Source organism: Capra hircus, chromosome 20 (genome assembly GCF_001704415.2).
Source record: "Capra hircus breed San Clemente chromosome 20, ASM170441v1, whole genome shotgun sequence".
In the NCBI taxonomy this organism is placed as follows: Eukaryota; Metazoa; Chordata; class Mammalia; order Artiodactyla; family Bovidae; genus Capra; species Capra hircus.
Window position 1 is genome coordinate 6,802,778 of NC_030827.1, and position 20,510 is coordinate 6,823,287.

Sequence of the window (20,510 nt, forward strand, 5' to 3'; positions counted from 1 at the left end):
TAACTGCAAATATATTTATTTCCCCTTAAGGGCATTAGTGCAGTCTTTTTAAAACTATTTTATCTGGAATTACTTACATTTTTACCATTCTAAAAATATAAATATACTACCCTAAGTTTAGAATATAGAAAATGCTAAAAGTATAAACATTTTGGCTTATCTTTTTCATGTGTCTTGAGTAGAAAATACAGTTCCAAGTATACGGTATTATATATGATGAATGAGAAGGGAAAAATGTTTAAGATACTAATTCCCTGACTTACTATCATTCTTCTGAACTTTATAGTGTAATGTGCCATCTCTTGTACACTTTTAAAGTATTTTCATTAAAGTGTGTTAATGCTATATATCTTTGGATTAATAATCTACGGTGAGGAGGAGAAGACCTAAAGGTAAGGTCTTAGACATGACAAAGTTGCTTGGACTATTCTTCACATTTGAGTGTGCACTAACCTTTATGATAAAAGGTATTTTCAGCTATACTGGCTTTTCCTTTTTTTAAATGACAGGTCTGCACTGCATATTACCACTCATTAATGCAAATACTGCTGAAGTAAGATATTTCTATAATTGATTTTTTAATTTTATTTTTATGAACATTTAAATGCTAAACAGATGCAAAAGACCAGTTTGTAAAACTAGATCATTTTAATGTTGGCTTTTTTCATTTTTAAAACAGTAGAATAAATAGTTTTCTTTGACTGAAGACAACATGTAAGGTTGATTGGTAGTATTCAGAAATATCAGAGTAATGGTTTCCCAACTGGTGTGTAGTCTTCAGTAATTATAAGGAGTTATTTGTATGTAACTGCTGTCAAACCAGTAAGACTGCATTTATGCATCCATCATTTTCAGGATTATTGGTAACCTGGGCATATTTTCCTAAGGGAAACAAAACAGAACAATGAGGGATGTTAGCTAATAAAAAAGAATACATACGATCTTTTCTTAAAATATTTACAATCATCACTTTTAAGAAAGAAAAAAAGTGAACAACTGTAGTATTACATGAGATTTTATAAAACGGAATCACTTAACATGCCTTTGTGGGTTGACCTGAGCACTGCTTTTCTACACAATTCTTACTGGAAAAAGCATCAAATATTATTAACTAAGTTTCAGATCAACTTAACAACCTATTTTGTTTTTGTCTTCCAATACAAGTGGCAGCCCTGCAGGCTGCAGTTTACTGGAACCTGGTCTATACCAGGAGCAAGGCAGGAAATAATCCAAGTTTTCAAATCCATTAGCAAAACCTGCAGGAGAAGTGAACCTTCCAGTTTTCAAAACAATTTCTCTATAAACCATAGAAAAATTAAACTATCTTGGTTCTTTCCTCTGACCTAGCATTATACAGACACAAAAACCCGACTAAGATAACATAAAAAATAAAGTATCTTACTTAAAATCTCAGAAAAGACAATCCTAAATTAAACTTGGAAAAGTTGAATCATTTGAATATTAAAAGAACAATGCATCATGACCAAGGAAGGTATATTCTAGAAATACATTATGGTTTATTACTAGGAAGACTATTAATACATCAATTAATTCCCTAAATATTTCAGAGGAAAAAGTATGATCACCTTCACAGGTGCCAAAAAAGCATTTGTTAAAACTTCAATATTAATTTTGGGTAGAAACTATTGAAAAAACTAAATAAAAATATACCTTCTCAGCATAATACTATGGCCAACCAGTAGCCAAGAAATACTTAGTTTTATTAACCTATTTTAAATTCTAGGTCAACATGAAGTACGTGCCAATGACTCATATGAAGATTCAATCAATAAGCTATACACTGTATTCTTCCCTTTCAAAGAACATTAAAGTTTAGAAATACCTGGGTACTGAAAGCAGAAAACTAAGAAAATGAGGAAAAAAGAATTTAAAGTGGTTACATAGGACATATTTTAGTTTGTCATTGTCACTTAAGTAGTGTAGCTACATGTTTGCTGTATGCCTCCCTTCCCCCGTTTGTGGTTATTTTCTTCCAGTATTTTTCAATTGTAACTTCCCATCTTTTCTAATAATACCTTTTTAAACAAAAAGCAACCAAAAAAATCTAGCAATGTAGTTTATATAACTGAAACCAGTAAACTAAATTAAGAACGTTCACATTTTCTAAGTGTTAGTCACATCAAGTTTAACTGCATTAAAATCTGCTGCATACTTCATGTCAACTTTAAAATGTCTATTTTAGGATTATAACACCAAGAACCCCATATTCAAATTGGACTTACCCCAGATGACTTTGCCTCCTTGTGTTACAAGGCCCAATTCGCTTACGTTCACCTCAATGACGGTTCCTTTGGTAATAACACCCAAAGTTGTATATAGTGGGGATGAGGGATTCTTCTTTACACCAAGTATTGGCAAGCAAAAGGTGGCTTTCAGTTCAGGATGTGTTACATGAGCCTTCTTGAAACGTAATCCCTAGTAAGCCAAACACAAGAATGTTCTAAGTTAAAGATCTTAATGATGAATATTGATTCTTTTTGTTTATCTTTTCCAATCGTCTCCCCACCCTGCTCCAAAGAGGATTGATTATCTCATCTTAAGGCATCAGAAAAATAGAATTAATTCTACAGACAACTTATCTGAGTTACAGAAAAATATGTGAGGAAAAACTCAAACATGTACTCCTAAGAAGTTTTCACCATGGAATAGCTGTCCAGTTGTGTACACTTCTGAGGGCCTGAGACATGCCAGGCACTGTGCCAGAGCTCACAGACAGTGCATTTCAGCATGACAGCCTTAACAACTCCTGCTACTTAAAAAAAAAAAGATAAAACAAGGACCAGCAGGTTAAATAACTTGTTCCCAGGCTAAATAGTGTGAGGATGGAATCACACTTAAGTATCTTGATTCCAAGTCTCTATATACCTCAGCCACCTTCCTTGGTGAAAAAGACTGTCAACTCTGCACTGACGGTTAATACTGGTCAAAAGCTGCAGACAGCCCAGAGAAGTTTCTATTACAGAGACGAGATTCACCTAGTCACCTAGAGCCGTAGACAATATGTAAATGAATGGGCACGGCTATGTTCCAATAGAACTTGATAGAAGCAGGATGCTGGGCAACATTTTAATTCATTGAAAATGATTCAGATTGAGAGCTAGAGTAATACTGCCAACTTTCCCCTCTGATTCTTTGTTTTTCTAAGCAGGCTGGTGTCTAGTTGAGAGATGAATTCATTCTGTTTAAAGGCATTCTGCAAAAATATATTAGGGGAGGAGAGAAGGAGATTTGAGTTTGGCCATTACTGCTATTTTAATACTCTCTTTTGTCAATGACTACATATTAAGTAAATAGTTTCAAAGGCACTGATACTTCTCTTACTAAGCTGGAATTGACTCTTGAAAAAACAAGTCTCCAGTTTTCTAACTGTTCTCAAAGACAAGTGTCAGACATATAGATCACTTGATGAATGAGTAAAATGACTGTGTAGAAATGAAGATTCTAATTTTTTTTTTTTTGGCCACACCATGTAGCTTGTGGGATTTCACTTCCCCAACCAGGGATCAAACCTGTGTCCCCTGCATTGCAAGCACTAAGTCTTAACCACTGGACCTCCAGGGAAGTCTCTGTCATGTTTACAAGTCCAGATTCACTGACAATCTCTGTAATGAGAATTCTTTTTCATTTCAAATCTCCTACGAAGCCAGAGATTCTTGACAGTAGTGGAAAAGTGCTAAACAATACCTACCATCAGCTTAAAAACAGCCTAAAAACATCTTTCAACCTGTTTTTTTTAATACCAGTTTAAGGAATTTTAGTAAATTATCCGGTTTACCACAGGAACAGATCTTTAAGCCACTGCACTCTAACAGGGTCTTACCATTGGCCTAATGAATCTTTCATATTTAGGTGGTTTTCGAGTAAAGCCATCTCCAACAAAGCAGACTTTAGTAACCATCCTCTTCCAGGCTTTCTTCTTTCTCTTTCCTGTTCGAATAACTTTTAATACTTCTGTTTCTCCCTGGGCACGAACTTTAGGCAGAGGGACCTCCCATTTTCCCTAAAACAGATCACAATTAAAATTTATATTGTTAGTAAAAGAGAATGAGAATAAAAAGTCCAGTATTTTTTAGTTGTACAAAGTTATAGATTCACTTTTTTTGCTTAAGCAACAATATTTTGGCTCAACTGTTTTCTAGAGATCTACACTGTGTCCTCAAGAAGCCTGAAGTTAATTGGAACTAGTTAAGTTTACTGCTAAATAGTTCATAGTGTAAAACTGGAAGACTGTCTCTCTTATCTATTTCTACCCTGAATGGATTTTTAGGTAATATTAGTAAGACAAAATCATCATTCCATATTTTGTACCTCCTTAGAGTGTAGATTCTGTGCAGGGGGAGAAAAATGCAAGCAGCGCAAGGCAGCAGAAAGAATTCTGGACCTATTTATGAAGGACAAACCCTATAGCATTTCATAAATAAGTGCCTGTGAAAAGTGATTCACAAAACTCCTGGACTCCAGTCTCATCTGTAAAATGAAGAGAGGTTAAGTAGATAATCTCTAAAATTTGGTGAAGTTCTACCGTTCTAATTTTGATAGATACCAAAAAAAGCAGTAAGATTTTACAGATCAAATCTGGAGACTGTCAGTTCTTTAAATACAGATACTGCATATTCTGCTGCTACCTACATCTGTCACTCTATCCACAGGTGTTTAAAAATAGTATCTATCTATTTCCCTCAGCTTTTAGCAAAATTTAACCGAATTTGACACTAAGGGCAAGCCAGAAGTTTTTTTTTTTTTCTTTTTAATTTCTGAACTTTTATCTGAGTCAAATCACTTAGGATGCTTTCCACTACTCTACTTTTTAACCAGTTTTGGCACTGCAAAGCAACAAAAACAAGAAGCAGTTGTATCCCTCTCTACACCACCACAACATTAGGAGCTGTCAAGTATAAGAAGCTGTTTTAAATAATTTTTTTTTTGCCCATGATGTGCGGGATCTTAGTTCCCTGACCAGGGACTGAACTTGTGCCCCTTGCAGTGGAAGTGCAGAGTCCTAACCACTGGGTCGGCAGGGAATTACCTTAAATAATTTTTGAAAACTAGAGATGCATGACATTCTTTAAAAAAAAAATTAAATCCTGCTGAATGTTCTCATGGTAAGAAAGCAAACCTTTTTTTTATTACTAAAACATTTTATATGAAAGACTTCAACATCTAAATAATGTAATAGTTGTACTTTATTTTGCCATTTAACTGAAGAAACTAAGAACCTCAAATATGAATTTAAGTAATTTTCCTGAACAACAACAACAAAAATAAAGACCAATTTTTTACTGCTTACCGCTTTCTCTTTTCGTTTCTGTTTAATCATATTGGAAAGTACTTTAGCTCGAGACTGTCCCTCTCGGTCCAGTAGATATGCAGGTACTGCACCTTGTGGAGTCTTTTCATCATTCTTCTGTTTGGTGTTTCTCTTTTCATGCATCTTAATACTACCAAGAATGAGAAAGACTCAAGATTATCAGTTTTAACAACTAATACTCAAAAGACATTAACTTGGTGCAACAAATAAATGGTACTTACGTCTTTTTCATTTGTATTTTCTCAGCATGGCGCTGTTTATGGTAGAGCTTAGCTTTCAGACCAATCATCTTTTTTGCCTTCTTTGAACGTTCATGAGCCTCTCGACCTTCCTTCTTTCTCTTTTTCTCATGGTAATCCAAACGATATCCATAGCGCTTACGGTGTAACTCAATATATTCATTTTGTGGCTATAACGATGCAAGAAGTGTTAACTTTAATTAAAAAAAAAACCGACAGAATTATTCTAAAATACTTTATTATGAGCAGCATATGAAGTATATAAATCGTCGTATATCACCCACTGCTCACTTGATTAAATAACTTGCACTATTAAGCCTAATCATGTAATGTAAGTTAAATAAATTTTAATCCTGGATGATATGCGGTATCAGGATTTACTTCTGTAATAAACTCAGTGAAAGTTACTGTTCATTGAAGAGAACTGTCCAAAATCCACTGGACCACAAAAGAGACGATCTGATTCTAGCTAGAATTGCTCTTTTCTGAACATCAATATCTGGTTTTTCAATATAATCATCATTCATACTTATTTAAAAATTTTAAAATTTATCCAGTTTTATTAAAGTATAATTTACATACATACAAAGATATGTGCATGAAGGTATAGAGTTGTAAGTTTTCACAAGCTATACAGCTCTGTAACCACAGTCAAAATCAAGAATATTTCCAACACCCCAGAAAGTTGTGTATCACTTTGAAGTAAATCATCTTTTTCCACCTCCAACCTGGCATGTTGCTCTAGTTTTGCCTTTCTTAGAATGAAAGTAAATGGAATCTGCAATATGCAACCCTTTGCATCTAGCTTCTTTCACTTAGCATAAGGCTTTTGAGATTCCCCTACATTGCTGCATGAATCCATACTTCAAGTCTTTGACAAGTAGCCATTTTATTTTTACCACCGTTTGTTTACTCATTTACCAGTTGACGAATATTTAGCTTGTTTCCAGTTTTCAGTGAATAAACGTGTACCCAAAAGTCTTTGTTCCCACATATGCCAAACTGTTTTCAAGGCGCTGTACTATTTTTCGTTTCATTAGCAATGTATGGGATCCTCTTTTGCTTCTTAAGCGCCTGTTTTGTTTTATATGCCAGTTTTATTTATAAACTTATGGCCCCAGTCTATTTGTATTTTAAGATTACAAAAATAAAACAATGGTGTGAGGCCAACTCCAACAACACGGAAAATAATTCTAAGTGTAACAATCAACAAGTTACTTTGTACTGTGTGGTGGTTTCAAGTGCTATCACATAAACTTGGCAGCAACCGTGAAAACGGTACGTGGATTTGCCACTTCGCAGAGAAATACAGATTAGGTACGTAGTAGAAAGACAGAAGATCTGGCAGTCAGATCTGGGCTGTTAAGTCCAGCTGCTTGGCCGTCGGCAGGGCATACCTTCAGTTTCCTCAGCCGAGATGAGGACTGATGCGGGATTAAAGACTAGTGTACAGAGATCACTAGGATCTGGAACTGACGGCCACACAACTTTAGGTGAAGTCAGGAATTCAGCAGAGTGAAACCTGTCTGACTGCAAAAGCCTGTGCTTAGGCGAATACTCCACTCCACCGACCATAAGTGAGGTTATTTTGACCCCAGGGTATGGATGTGAGAGTTGGACCATAAAGAAGGCTAAGCGCCGAAGAATTAATGCTTTTGAACTGTGGTTTTGGAGAAGACTCTTGAGAGTCTCTTGGACAACACGGAGATCCAACCAGTCCACCCTAAAGGAAATCACTCCAGAATATTCACTGGAAGGACTGATGCTGAAGCTGAAACTCCGATACTTTGGCCACCTGACGCGAAGAACTACTGAAGGCAGGAGGAGAAGGCGACAGAGGACGAGACGGTTGGATGGCATAGCCGACTCAAGGGAAAGGAGTTTGACCAAGCTTCGGGAGTTGGTGAAGGACAGGGAAGCCTAGCGTGCTGCAGTCCAGGGGGTCGCAAAGAGTCGGACACGACTGAGCAAGAGCGCACCCCACGGAGTCCACCCTCATTCCCTCAGAAGCCCCTTACTTCCGCCTATCACCCCTCACCGCCAGCCCCAGCGCCCATGGGACCCCAGGCCCCGCCACCTCCGACGCCCTAGGTCCCGAGCTCCCGAGGCGACCTCCTCACCATGGTGACGGCTGCTGAGCCGCCGGGTGCAGTCCCCGCAGCGCGAAGAAGCTCTCAATTTTCGGCTCTCAGAGACCCACGAGCCGACTCCGCACCACCCGCGACAGGAAAGGGTGTCTTCTAACTCGACGTGCTCCAGAAAATCCGCGACGCAACCGTTCCGAGCTTCCTTTCTCCACTTTCAGCTAAGAGGGCGGAAGTTGCTAGCCGGCAGCCTTTGAGTGGGGCGCTGCCGGAAAGGCGAAGTGCGGCGCCGACTGAGGCAAAGCGAAACAGATTTAGTTCCGCTCACCGGTAGGGCGTCCTCGGAGACACAGCGTAGCGACGTAAGACCTTTGCACCCTTGGTTGCGGCCGGCACGTCGGCTCTCGCTAGCCGGGCGGGAAAAAGACGGCCTCCAGATGCGACCGAGTGCCGGGTAGGTTCCGGGCCGCGCCGTGCGGCTCCCGCGTGCCTTGAACCACGCAGTTCACTGGAGGCCTTCTAGGATGCTACAGCCAGGCCGACACGAGAACCGCAGTCTCCCGTCCCCTCACCTCGGTGTTCGCCCAGGTGTGGGCCTTTCTCTCCCTCTAGCGAGAGCGACTGGTCTTTGTTCTGTCACCGTGTGTAATGTGTGCACGATTGAGAAGGATGCGGAGGCATGAAAACTTACTGTAGAGGGAAAGTAAAATTACTGGGCCTTAACGATTGTCAGAAAAGAAAGCGTCCTGTTTTTTCGTACTAATTTTTGAAATTCGTGAGGCCTTTTGGTGCACAGGGCGGTGTGAATTTGCATTTCGTCGTTCTCTAGCGGTACGCAAGAAAGTGTCCGTTTTACCTTTTAAAGCATGATCGCTGAAGTTTCTTTAATTACGTCTGGAACATCATTCAGTTATTCGTCTCCCAAAGTCTTAGAGCATGGATTTGAGGCAGTTTTTTTAAGCCTTCATCTTCTAATGTGACTGTTCTTTAGAACCCGAACTCATTCTAATTAGCATTTGTATATTTCCAAGTGCAGTAAATTACGTAGACTCTTCGTGGGATACGTTTACCCCTGGTATTGCCTTCCCCACCTGATTCAGGTCACTGTTACATTGAGGCCTTCCATGAGCTCCTTGGCCTTCCCTAGTAGCTCACCTGGTAAAGAATCCGCCTGCAATGCAGGAGATCCCAGTTGTATTCCTGGGTCCGGAAGATCCCCTGGAGAAAGAGTAGTCTACACAGTACGTATTCTTGGGCTTCCCTGGTGGCTCAGTCGGTGTAAAATCCGCCTGCAATGCAGCAGACCTGGGTTCGATCCCTGGGTTGGGAAGATCCCCTAGAGGAGGGCATGGCAACCCACTCCAGTATTCTTACCTGGAGAATCCCTATGGACAGAGGAGCCTGGTGGGCTACAGTCCATGGAATTGCAAAGAGTCAGACAGGACTGAGTGACTAAGCACAGCACAGCACATGAGCTCCTTACTTACAGTTACTGCTGCCTCAGTTCCCCTTTCCTGCTTAATTCTTTGCTGTAGCACCTGTCACCATGGGAGATGCTGTGTGTTCTATTCCTTTTGTTTCTTATTTGTATCCACTGATTAGGATAGAGACAGCATGAAGCAGGGATTGTTGTTTTTTGCTCACTACTTTTAACCCCATTACTTAGAAGACAGTGGTAGACAATAAATTCTTGTTAATTGAATTGAATTCTCATGTGGATCATGTGATGTGATAGATGAAAAGACAGGCTCAGAGATTTGAAGTTAGTCATTTAAAATCATAGAAGACTTGGGACTCAGGCAAGTCCTCTAACTAAAGTCCAGTTGGCTTTTTCCCACCACAAGTGAAAGGCCCACTTGACATTTCTAGTATAAATAAAAGTTTATGGAGAGTTTTTAAAAGACGTTATTGACGTGTAATAACTGTGACACGAAGACAAACGTGTAGTGTAGATGAACGTTCTTAGTGAATTCTTCAAAACCTGAATATACCCATATAAGCAGCACCCAAATCAAGAAATGACCTGCATATGAGAAGCCCTCCTCATGCCTTTTTCACTTCTAAGAGTACCTACAATCCTGACTTTGAACAGAACGGATTAGTTTTGTCTGTTTTAAATTGATGTGATTGGAATCATACAGTATGAACTTTTATGTGTTGGTTTCTTTTGCTTCCTGCCAGTTCATGGAAGTTTTTAATAGGTTTGTTTAAATTGTGGACTCGTGATTTTTTTTTTTTTAATTTGTATTTCTCAAAGCCATATGCCCTTTTCCCTTCTGAATCAGAAATAGAAAATATTTTAGAGGTTAATCAAGAGTCACGTTTTGATTTGTGTGAAAAAGAGGCAAAGTTGTTGCTATGTTGTTTGTCATTTGTTTTTACTTTCACCTGGGATTTTGGGATAGAAATGACCTAAACTAATCAATGTTAGCAAAAAGCTCTCTTAAAAAATTTCTTTCTACCTAACTGTCAGTAGCCAAGAAGGGTATCATCACTACTTTAGTGCATGTCCCAAAAGTATATACTAGATAGCCACTCTTTGCATTTTGGCTGTCAGAAGCTTGACAGTGTATTCCCCTGATCTGTATGATACTTGAATGGTATTTATTGGTACAGATAAGGTTAGAAGAATAAGCCAGGAGGATGTGAGAGCTGCTTTGTAAATTGATTTGTTAAAGAGGAGAAACAGGTACGGTGGTAAAAGCCATGCAGAAGGTGTTATGAATGGGATGTTTGTTGTTTTGATATGCAGGGTTGTTAAAAGTCACAATGTTCCTGAGTCTGGGGATCATGTGTTACCCATTGTCATGTTTCCAACACCCAGTTCCTTGTGTTGCTTCACTAAATGTTAGAAGAACAAGGACTTGGAAGGTACTTTTCCAGTTGACCTTTAAGAGTATCTTTAATTACTGAGTATTTTTTTCTAGCAACCGTTTGTTTTTTTTTTTTTTTTTTTTTTGCCAAGCTTTTTTCTTAAATGAAGTTAAACGCTAGACGCATTTTAAAAATTTAGATAAATAGCTCATCTTAGGACTTGTGATGTAAATCCTGTGGTAAGAATGAGTGTTTAGATAGCTAGCTTGAGGTGCTCTATTCAACATAAAAAGAAAAAAGTAAAAATGACAGTAGGGATTGACGTTAATGATGAACATATTGACCTGACTCATAGTTGATACTTTTCTGAGAATATTGAGTATGACACAAATCTGAATTGAAGTTTCTAATTCAGGAAAAATTACTAAGTATGCTAACAAATCCCATATGCAAACAGACTATTTTAACTTGATGCTTTAGAATCTCTTTTCCTATTAATCCATGACTTCATCCTCAGGAACAACATCTTCATTTTTGCTTGCATACTCATGTATTTTGTGATTGTATTTTAGTGTCCCATGATTCCTGTTTTTGTGTATTAAGCCTTATAGACATGATAGTCCACTGATTTTTTTTTAAATAGTCTATGGATTCTTTTGCTTATAGACTGTGTAACTTGTTGATCATGTAGAATGGATATCTAGCTTTTTTCCCCTCGTTACTTTCCCTTTTCATAACATAAGGTGTCGCACCTTTTAGTGAGTACTTACTTTACCGAAATAAGCTTGGGTCTACTTGCATGAGCACAGTAAAGTCCATCTACTGACACCAGGTTGTGAGGGAAAGTGCAGTGTTTACTGCAGGGTACCAAGCAAGCCTTCCCTGGTGGCTCAGATGGTAAAGAATTTGTCTGCAATGCAGGAGACTCCGGTTTGATCCCCTGGAGAAGGGAATGGCTACCTACTGCAGTATTTTTGCCTGGAGAGTTTCATGGACAGAGGTGCCTGGCATGCTACAGTCCATGGGGTCACAAAACATCGGACACGACTGAGGACTAAGACACACGAGCAAGGAGCCTCGGTAGCTAGTGCTTAAAAGGCCTCAACTCTCCAAAGGAAAGGTTTTAAAGATAGGGAGAGGGAGGGGGATTGTGGGTGTGATCGGCTCATGGATAGTCGTTCCAGTCAGTTGGAGTCTACCTGCTTGTCGGCATCAGATAGTTAACTTCCACCTGGTGGAGGTTTCAGTATCTGCAAAACAACTCAAAGAACATGGTTTAGAATAGGTGAACTTACTATTTTATCGTTTGGCTGTTTTATTTCTGCAGTTTCTCACTTCTCTTATTAAATTAGTTCTTTGGAACTTGGGGAAGACCTGGAAGACCTAGATAAAGTTTTTCTACAGACAACAGGCAAGTTGAGGACACGGGAGGGGCCTCTGTTCTGGAAGGCCCCACAGGGCTTTGCTTGATTACGCTTTTGTTTGTTTTTGCTTTCTGGCCACTCCCCGTTGTCCTGTGGGATCTTAGTTTCTGGTGAGGGATTGAACCTGCATACACAACCCCCCAACCCCCACCCAGTATTGGAAGTACGGAGTGTTAAAAAACACTGGATCGCCAAGGAAAGTGCCTCAGTTGTACTTATGTGTTGTCTAAACCTGAGGAGGTCTGGACCTTGTATAGAGAATCATCTGATAGCACCAGTAGGAAACCATTTTCATTGAGAATCATTGAGCCAAGAGGAAGAATTTCAGTGGCAAGCCCTAAATAACTTCGTAGGTCAGAAAAATGTTTGCGGCATGGTGCTAGGCTGCTGACAGAAGATCCCTCCTTTGGGGTCGGTAGTGGAGATAACTTGGAAATACCATGTTTGTCATGCATAAATATAAGTTCGAGTTATATGAAAACAGAGAGAAGGTGGTATGAAAACTTTGTAGGAGATTAGAAAAGGCTTCCAAGCTGAGGCTTGAAGGTTGAATAGAAATTTGCCAGGTGTGTGGCTTTGGGGATTTGAGGACAACTTTGAGACAGCGGCACCATTACACACAAAGGTGCGAAGGTGTCAGAGCATGGTGCTTCAGAGGTATTTAGCTAGAGCTCCTGGAATAGAGTAGGAGTGGGAGAGTACAAGGCTGTGAAGGTAGTTAGGGGCAAATTTGTCATATTAAAAGACTTGACAGGTTTTTAAGTAGGAAATTGACAAGATGATGGATTCAAGCAGTATTTCCCACTTAAGTGATCTGAGTACTACCTTTTTAAGTCTGACAACTGAATGTCACCTGAGCTATTAATTACTTAATATTTTTCCTTAAATTGACATTTTTACATAAATGATTTCATAAAAGCAATACTACAAAATCCCAGGTGGCCCAGCGGTAAAGAATCCACCTGCAGTGCAGGAGACCGTAGGAGACTCAGGTTTGATCCCTGGGTCAGGAAGATCCCCTGGAGGAGAGTATGGCAACCCATTGCCTGGAGAATTCCGTGGACAGAGGAGCCTGGCAGGCTGCAGTCCATAAGGTGGCAACAAAGAGTTGGACACAAAGGAGCATGCGTGCACACACGAAATCATAGATTTTGTTGGCTATTGTTTCTAACATTTATTTAGTAAATTTTTTTCCCTCTGTAACCTAAAATAATAATCATGGGCATTTACTTTGGGAAACACAGTGGTGGAATAAGTTTAAAACTTCTGGTCTATAGGAACCTTTTGCTCTTAATAATGAGTGAGAACTCAAGAACAGTTTTGTTTATATGGGTTGTAATTGATACTCAGATATTAGAAATGAAAGCAAAACTTTAAAATGTTTTAATACATTAAAATAATAAATCCATTAGATATTAATGTCATTAATATACTATAATGCAAATACCTGCTTTTCAAAAACAAAAATGATTTAGTTTGAAGGGTGTTTTATATTGTTTTATAATTTTGCAAGTCTTTTAAATGTCTGGCTTAACAGGAAACAGCTTACATCTGCTTCTCTATTTGTTATGTTACTATGCTTGTGCTACTATTTGTTATGTTACTATACATTGTGCTGCTACTACTGTGTATTGTGCTAAGCTGACTCTTTGCAACCATATGGGCTGTAGCCCACCAGGCTCCTCTGTCCAAGAGATTCTCTAGGCAAGAATACTGAGTGGGTTGCCATACCCTCCTCCAGGGGATCTTCCGGTGTGTGTGTGTGTGTGTGTGTGTGTGTGTGTGTGTGTTGCCATACTCTCCTCCAGGGGATCTTCCGGGGTGTGTGTGTGTGTGTTGCCATACCCTCCTCCAGGGGATCTTCCGGTGTGTGTGTGTGTGTGTGTGTGTGTGTGTGTTGCCATACTCTCCTCCAGGGGATCTTCCGGTGTGTGTGTGTGTGTGTGTGTGTTGCCATACCCTCCTCCAGGGGATCTTCCGGTGTGTGTGTGTGTGTGTGTGTGTGTGTGTGTGTGTGTGTGTTGCCATACTCTCCTCCAGGGGATCTTCCAGGGGGGGTGTGTGTGTGTGTGTGTGTGTGTGTGTGTTGCCATACCCTCCTCCAGGGGATCTTCCGGTGTGTGTGTGTGTGTGTGTGTGTGTGTGTGTGTGTGTGTTGCCATACTCTCCTCCAGGGGATCTTCCGGGGTGTGTGTGTGTGTGTTGCCATACCCTCCTCCAGGGGATCTTCCAGGGGGTGTGTGTGTGTGTGTGTGTGTGTGTGTGTGTGTGTGTGTGTGTGTGTGTTGCCATACCCTCCTCCAGGGGATCTTCCGGTGTGTGTGTGTGTGTGTGTGTGTGTCTGTGTATAGCTTCCCGATAGATATATATACACATTTTCCTGATATGTGTATACATGTATTTAAATATTTTTTTTGATTGAAGTGTCTGAAGAAAATCTAGCAGAATACATATATGTGGTTGGGCAAAGGAAGAGTATTTTAATAAGTCTTTTCAGAAAATTGTGGATCAATGTATATACCAGGTTTTGACAGGTGATAGTTTCTTAAAGGTTGCAGTGTGGGATCAAGCCATATTGGTGAGCTTTTTGTATTCTGTTATGGTAGGATTCTGAACTTGTTCTATTTCAGAGTAAATCTAACATATGTTATTTTGCAAATATTCTGAACTTTAGTATTGGAAATGATGAGGGAATGGATTCAAGATATATTTGGGAAATAAAATCAAAAGGACCGGCAGCTTCCTAACTAAGGGTAGAGAATGTTTCTGTCTTAAGAAACAGAAGGGAGAAGATTTAGAAAGGATGATAATGAGTTTTGACATGACGTCTTCCATAACAGGTACCCAATGGAGTTTAACCTTATCTGTTTACTTGGTGCCCACCCCCCTCGTCTCATATGCTTCTGTGCATTTTTCTCATTGCTTTGAGAGCGTACCTGATGCGTGGTGAATATTTAGTATATGTTTTTTAGACTAAAGACGCTAATTTTCTGTGATCATAGAAGAGGACTTGCTTCTGTATATTTCTGGTTGAAAAATCAGAATATACAGATAAACCAAAAAATTACACTGTCAGTGAGAAATTACCAACTTAACATGTAGATGCTTACCTTTCTGTACTTAATTCTGTTTTTTTAACATAAAAATGCTTTTTTGCTTGCTGTATTGTAATTTCAGTATGTCTTTTTCTGCAGTATCTTCACATCTTTCTTGAAGAGTTAAAGGATGCTGAAAAAATAAGGGATGTGAGAACCATGTTTCTCATGTTTAGTTTGAGTGTCATTTTCTGAATTATGCATTGACTTTTTGATAGCTAAAAGTATCATTTGTACTTTTTAACAGTAATACATTTTTACTTAATATACTGCATTTGCCTTGCATATGTCTTACATGTAGTACATAAGCTTAGTTTTGCAATTCTGTTATTTCTTTTTCAGAGAATAACAATTTAGAGGGCCAAGATGTCCAATTTAAGGATATTTGCAGTGAATCGGAAGAAAATATCCAGCTTGCACTACTTTAATGTAAGGTTTTCTTGTAAAGTTAAATGTACTTTGACAACTTCAGTTACTTGACTTCCCTGAAGGTCTAGTGTATTTCATATACTAGTATAAGAATTTTGTATTTCTTATTCTAGTATATCAGCAATTTCTTAACAGGGAGTATGGAAGAATCTGTAGCCAACAAGAAGCATGCCTTTTCATTAGTCTGTAAATTCATTTTGCTGCTTTAAAATTACCTATGCAGCATATTGAGACTCTATTCCATTTTGAGGTCATTAGTGGCCAAGGAGTTACACAGATTTTCTTCAGTGTTTCCATTTCTGATGCTTTCAGGATGTACACCTTTTGATAGATGATACCGTCTTACCCTGGTCATTATGAAGTAGAAATTTAATTAGTTGGGTCACTTCTCTACTCTTAATCTGTTTTCTTATAATGATAGTGTTTTGTTGCTAGCAACTTGGGAACTAATGTAGAAGTAACACAGAAATGACAGGTATGCATTCCTTGATATCATGAAAGGCAGATTGTGGCAGCCCAGAATCATTACATACACTAACTGCAGCAATGCCAGATATATTGACAGCCGTTGAATCTGGTGGTCTAGGGATAAATTGATGGAGAACATCCAGCTTCTGTGTGGGAACATTACAAGAAGATACTTGGGAGCTTTTAAAAATGTTAGTTTTTTTCCTCTCCCTTCCTTGTCCCCTGAATGTATTTTAAAAGCTTTCTAGCTGTCAGAGTTACCTGGGGGGGCTTGGTTTTTTTTTTTTTTTTTTTTTGCTTTATTTTAAATTGAAGGCTAACTGCTTTATAATATTGTGTGGTTTCTGCCGTATGTGAGTGTGAATCAGCCATAGGTATACATATGTCCTCTCTCTCAAACCTCCCTCCCACCTCACACCCCATCCCACCCTTCTAGGTTGTTACAGAGCCCCAGGTTGAATTCCCTGAGTCATACAGCAAATTCCCATTGGCTATCTCTTTTACATATGGTAGCGTTTATGTTTCCATGTTATTTTCTCCATTTGTCCACCCTCTCCTTCCTACTCCCACACATGTCCATAAGTCTGTTCTCTATGTCTGCATCTCCATTGTTGCCCTGCGAATAGGTTCATCAGTACTGTCTTTCTAGATTCCGTATACATGCATTAATACACAATATTTGTTTTTCTTTTTCTGACTTACTCACTTTGTATAATAGACTCTAGGTTCATCCATGTCATTAGAACTGATTCAAATGCATTCCTTTTATGACTGAGTGATATTCCATTGTGTATATGTACCACAGCTTTTTCTCAGAATGGGAGAAAATAATAGTAAATGAAACAACTGACAAAGGACTAATTTCCAAAATATACAAGCAGCTCATACAACTTAATACCAGAAAAACAAACAACCCAGTCAGAAAGTGGTAAAAAAAAAAACAAAAACCTAAACAGACATTTCTCCAAAGAAGACATACAGATGGCTAATAAACACAAGAAAAGATGCTCAACATCACTCATTTTTAGAGAAATGCAAATCAAAACTACAATGAGATATCACCTCACACTGGTCAGAATGGCCATCATCAATAAGTCTACCAACAAAAAATGCTGGGGAGGGTGTGGAGAAAAGGGAACCCTCTTGCAGTATTGGTGGGAATGTAAATAGATACAGCCACTGTGGAAGACAGTATGGAGATTCCTTAAAAAACTAGGAATAAAGCTACCATATGACCCAGCAATCCCAGTACTAGGCAAATACCCTGAGAAAACCAGAACTGAAAGAGATACGTGTACCCCAGTGTTCATTGAAGCACTATTTACAATAGCTAGGACATGGAAGCAACCTAGATGTCTGTCTACAGACAAATGGCGGGCTTGTTAAGATGCATTATTTGACCCTGTCTGTAGAGTTTGATTCTCTTGAGTGGAATGGGTCCTAAGAATTTATCTTTCAAATAAGATCCCTGTGATGTTAATGCTGCAGATCGAGAAGAGCCATCATCTAAGGTCAGCTCAGTATTAACTTTAGCCTTAGTTTTTTCTTCTATAATTTTGTGTTGTCGCTTTTTAAGAGTTGGAGATAATAAACTGGGACTACTATATGAAGATTCAAAGCATAGTTATGATGTTAAAGCTACAGTAAAAAGTTATGCTAAAATAAAATTAACATTTCTTTTTCTCCTCACCAGAATATGTGTTCCTCTAAAATAAGAGCAAGTCTAAAAAGATTAAAGCTACATGTACTTCTTGGAAGAAATTACAGTTCCCTACCAGGTATAGATGTTAGATTCTTCTCATCTTTCTTAAACTGCTTGCTTTCTCCCTTTTCTCTGTCTCTTTCTCTCTCATTTACAAGCATCTCCCTTATTAGGGATCGCCAACCATTTTTAAAACAGTGGCTCTCTTTTACTTCTTGGCTATTTCTTTGAGATTATTAGGAATTGAAGCATTCTGGTAGATGTTCGGAGGTAGTATCAGTCAACTCACACTTCTCATGTGCTGTCCGTCCTCATGAGCCGAGCAGAGGGAAGGGTTGGTGGCTTGAGTAGCTGGCTCAGAGGTGTAGCAGGTGGATCGGCGCAGTGCATCTGCAGTGCCACGTGTGTGGATTCATCCAGCTGCAGGTTGTGTAGTGCTGTGGCATGCATGCGTTGAAAAAAATCCTCAGGTAAGTGGACCTACACACTTCAAACCTCTATTGTTCAAGGTTCACCTGTAACTTCATTCTGTAGCAGTTCTCACTACCATCTTGGTCATGTGAGAATACTGGAGTAAAAATACCGATTGGCTGTGTAACTTGTAAAGACATGTAAATTTAATGGCCTGCCTTATTGGTGAATATGGGGTTTCTGTGTTTTGCCCGTGCAAATTTATCCATAGCAGTACGGATTATCATCCAGTCTTTAGACTGCCATCAGGTTTTCAAAATATAATAGACATCTTCATAATTTATTATAGAAATTTGGGAGAACTGGTTTAAATAGCAGAAGAGTGTAGATTAAATTTATAAATGTAACTGCATTGTTTCTTTAGTATCATCATGGCTTTTTTATTCCAGAAATACTGCTTGGCCTTCTATAAATATTAGATTATTATAGCTTTCCTATTCAGTGACACCTCCTAGGCTGTCTTTAAAGGTATTATGTCCTTGGAATTGCTGAGGCATGGTAGGTTCCAAGTTGTACAGAAACCGTTGTCAGATGATATGAGTATCACTCTTTGCTCTTCAAGCCTTGACAATGTCAGTTTATAGGACTGTGTGTTTTTGTTTTTGTTTTAAGTTATTGATATGGCTGTGCTGGATCTTGGTCATGGCGTGCGATCTCTTGGTCGTGGCATGTGAGATCCAGTTCCCTGACTAGGGGTTGAACCTGGGCCCCCTACAGTAGGAGTGCAGAGTCCCAGCCCCTGGGCCACCAGGAAAGCCCTTGTGCATTTGTTGTTGTTGTTTGTTTGGTTCAAGATCAAGCTTTCTTAGTGCAAGAAAATAAATTTTAGGTAAATGAGTGTTACATTTAGTTTGAATTTTACTTTAATTGGTATTATACTATTTGCTTAAAATTCTTTTAATTTCTTTAATTTATAAATTAAGGACATTTTCTTCAACACTTCAATTTTAACACTCTTTCCATTAGGTTTAATGGGAAATGATATCAAGTCCCTTCATTCCATCATCAATCCTCCTATTGCTAAGTAAGTCCCATCATTGATACTGTCTTTTCCACAGGCTGCCATGAAACATTACAGGTGTTTCTCACAGCGTTTAGTGAGTGCTCTAATTTCTATAACTTCCTGCCCTACCTAATTAACTATAAATAGACGTTGGTTTGTCTCTTAAAAGCTGTTGTCTCAATTCAGTGCTCAGAATTTTTAACATAGCAGCAGCACACTTTTCATAGAAATAAATAGAAGTTATTCACAGAATTGTAGTTAGCTCTTTGGTTACTTAGCTGTTTTGTCAGAATACTGTGAGAGTGATACGTTATCCATTTTTCTAGTTTTTACACTTTTGTATAAAATGTTGAAATACTAACCAGTTTTGAAAATTGCACAGCATAGATATTTTGGTTTTACAGTTTCAGTAATGTCCACCTTATAATACATGTCTTTTTTTTTCCTTCCCTTTTAAACAGAATTCGTAATATTGGAATTATGGCTCATATTGATGCAGGAAAAACTACCACCACAGAAAGAATTTTATATTATTCTGGATACACAAGATCGCTGGGAGGTTAGATTGGATTCCTGCTCTCCCTCCTCGCCCCCATTAGAAAAAAACATCATTGGGAAATATTTTAATTAAGAAGTCAACCCAGAGATCTTGAGTATGGCATGGAGGCAGTACTATCTAAGCCCCAACATAGAGTTTTTTAAGGTAGTTACAGGGCTCACCACAGGATCTTTTTAGTTTCAGGTAAACAGTCAGACTCCTGTGTCTTGGGCTGCAGTTGGCGCTGGTCTGCTCAGTCTTGGGGCAGGAGACATAGCTTACCAGCAGAGCGGCAGTGGGAGCTTCTTCCTGCAGAAGCTCTTAGAGCAGTCTGCAGAGCTCTGTGGAAACTGTCTGCTTTGGCCACCCAAAAGTGATAGCTGAGGTGCCAGGTAACAGGTTCACAGGAGCCACTCCAGCTTGGAAAGCTCAGGCCTTGGAGGAGTGAGTATCTCGTGGTACAGCTCTGTGGGCCACCTTCCAGGTTTCTCACAAAGGACATGCCATGCCCCGCTCAGGGAAACCTAGAGCTGCGTTTCTTCATCAGGTATTTATAATTCACTGTTAGTCCTTGCCAAGTCAGGTGTAGCTTACCAATCAGGAATCATTTTTTCTGTAAGTATGTTGCCTAGCAGTGCATTTGGAATGCTTGTTTTTTGGGCTCTAGGAGAAAAGAGCTGGAAAGTTAACCAGAGGTCAAATTCTCATGCAGAACAAGAAAGGATTTTGTTAATCTTTAACCCCCAGTAATAGTATTACTTACCTAAGTTTGAATTTCCTTTTTTTATTATAATATGTCAAAAACTGTGATTCTTTTTCTCTACCTTGCCCCCTTATCTCTGGTGAAACAGTTTTTTTCTCTCTTTTTTTTTTTGACATGGAGGGCATCATGTCCTTTTAACTTTTTTGGGGGT

General features: G+C 39.0%; 2 protein-coding genes across 4 annotated transcripts in view; one reads left to right on the plus strand and one right to left on the minus strand.

The window, feature by feature from the left end:
• LOC102170360 (ribosome biogenesis protein NSA2 homolog) lies at positions 630-7,812 on the minus strand. Its single transcript, XM_005694547.3, has 6 exons — positions 7,689-7,812; positions 5,551-5,738; positions 5,309-5,459; positions 3,842-4,021; positions 2,244-2,436; positions 630-882 (listed from the first exon to the last, which is right to left on the minus strand). Exons 1-6 carry the CDS (start codon positions 7,689-7,691, stop codon positions 815-817), a joined length of 783 nt encoding a protein of 260 aa, XP_005694604.1. The 5' UTR covers positions 7,692-7,812; the 3' UTR covers positions 630-814.
• Positions 7,935-20,510, plus strand: part of GFM2 (G elongation factor mitochondrial 2) — a 51,226-nt gene continuing 38,650 nt past the window's right edge. For 2 of the 3 annotated variants that reach the window (XM_018065536.1, XM_018065538.1), the window contains exons 1-5: positions 7,935-8,106; positions 15,328-15,414; positions 17,576-17,660; positions 19,022-19,079; positions 19,520-19,617. In XM_018065536.1, coding sequence (XP_017921025.1) covers positions 15,352-15,414; positions 17,576-17,660; positions 19,022-19,079; positions 19,520-19,617 — 304 coding nt within the window. In that variant the 5' untranslated portion in view covers positions 7,935-8,106; positions 15,328-15,351. Of the gene's footprint in view, positions 8,107-8,156; positions 8,241-15,327; positions 15,415-17,575; positions 17,661-19,021; positions 19,080-19,519; positions 19,618-20,510 lie in introns of those variants that run through there. The other variant, XM_018065537.1, reaches the window with a different exon arrangement.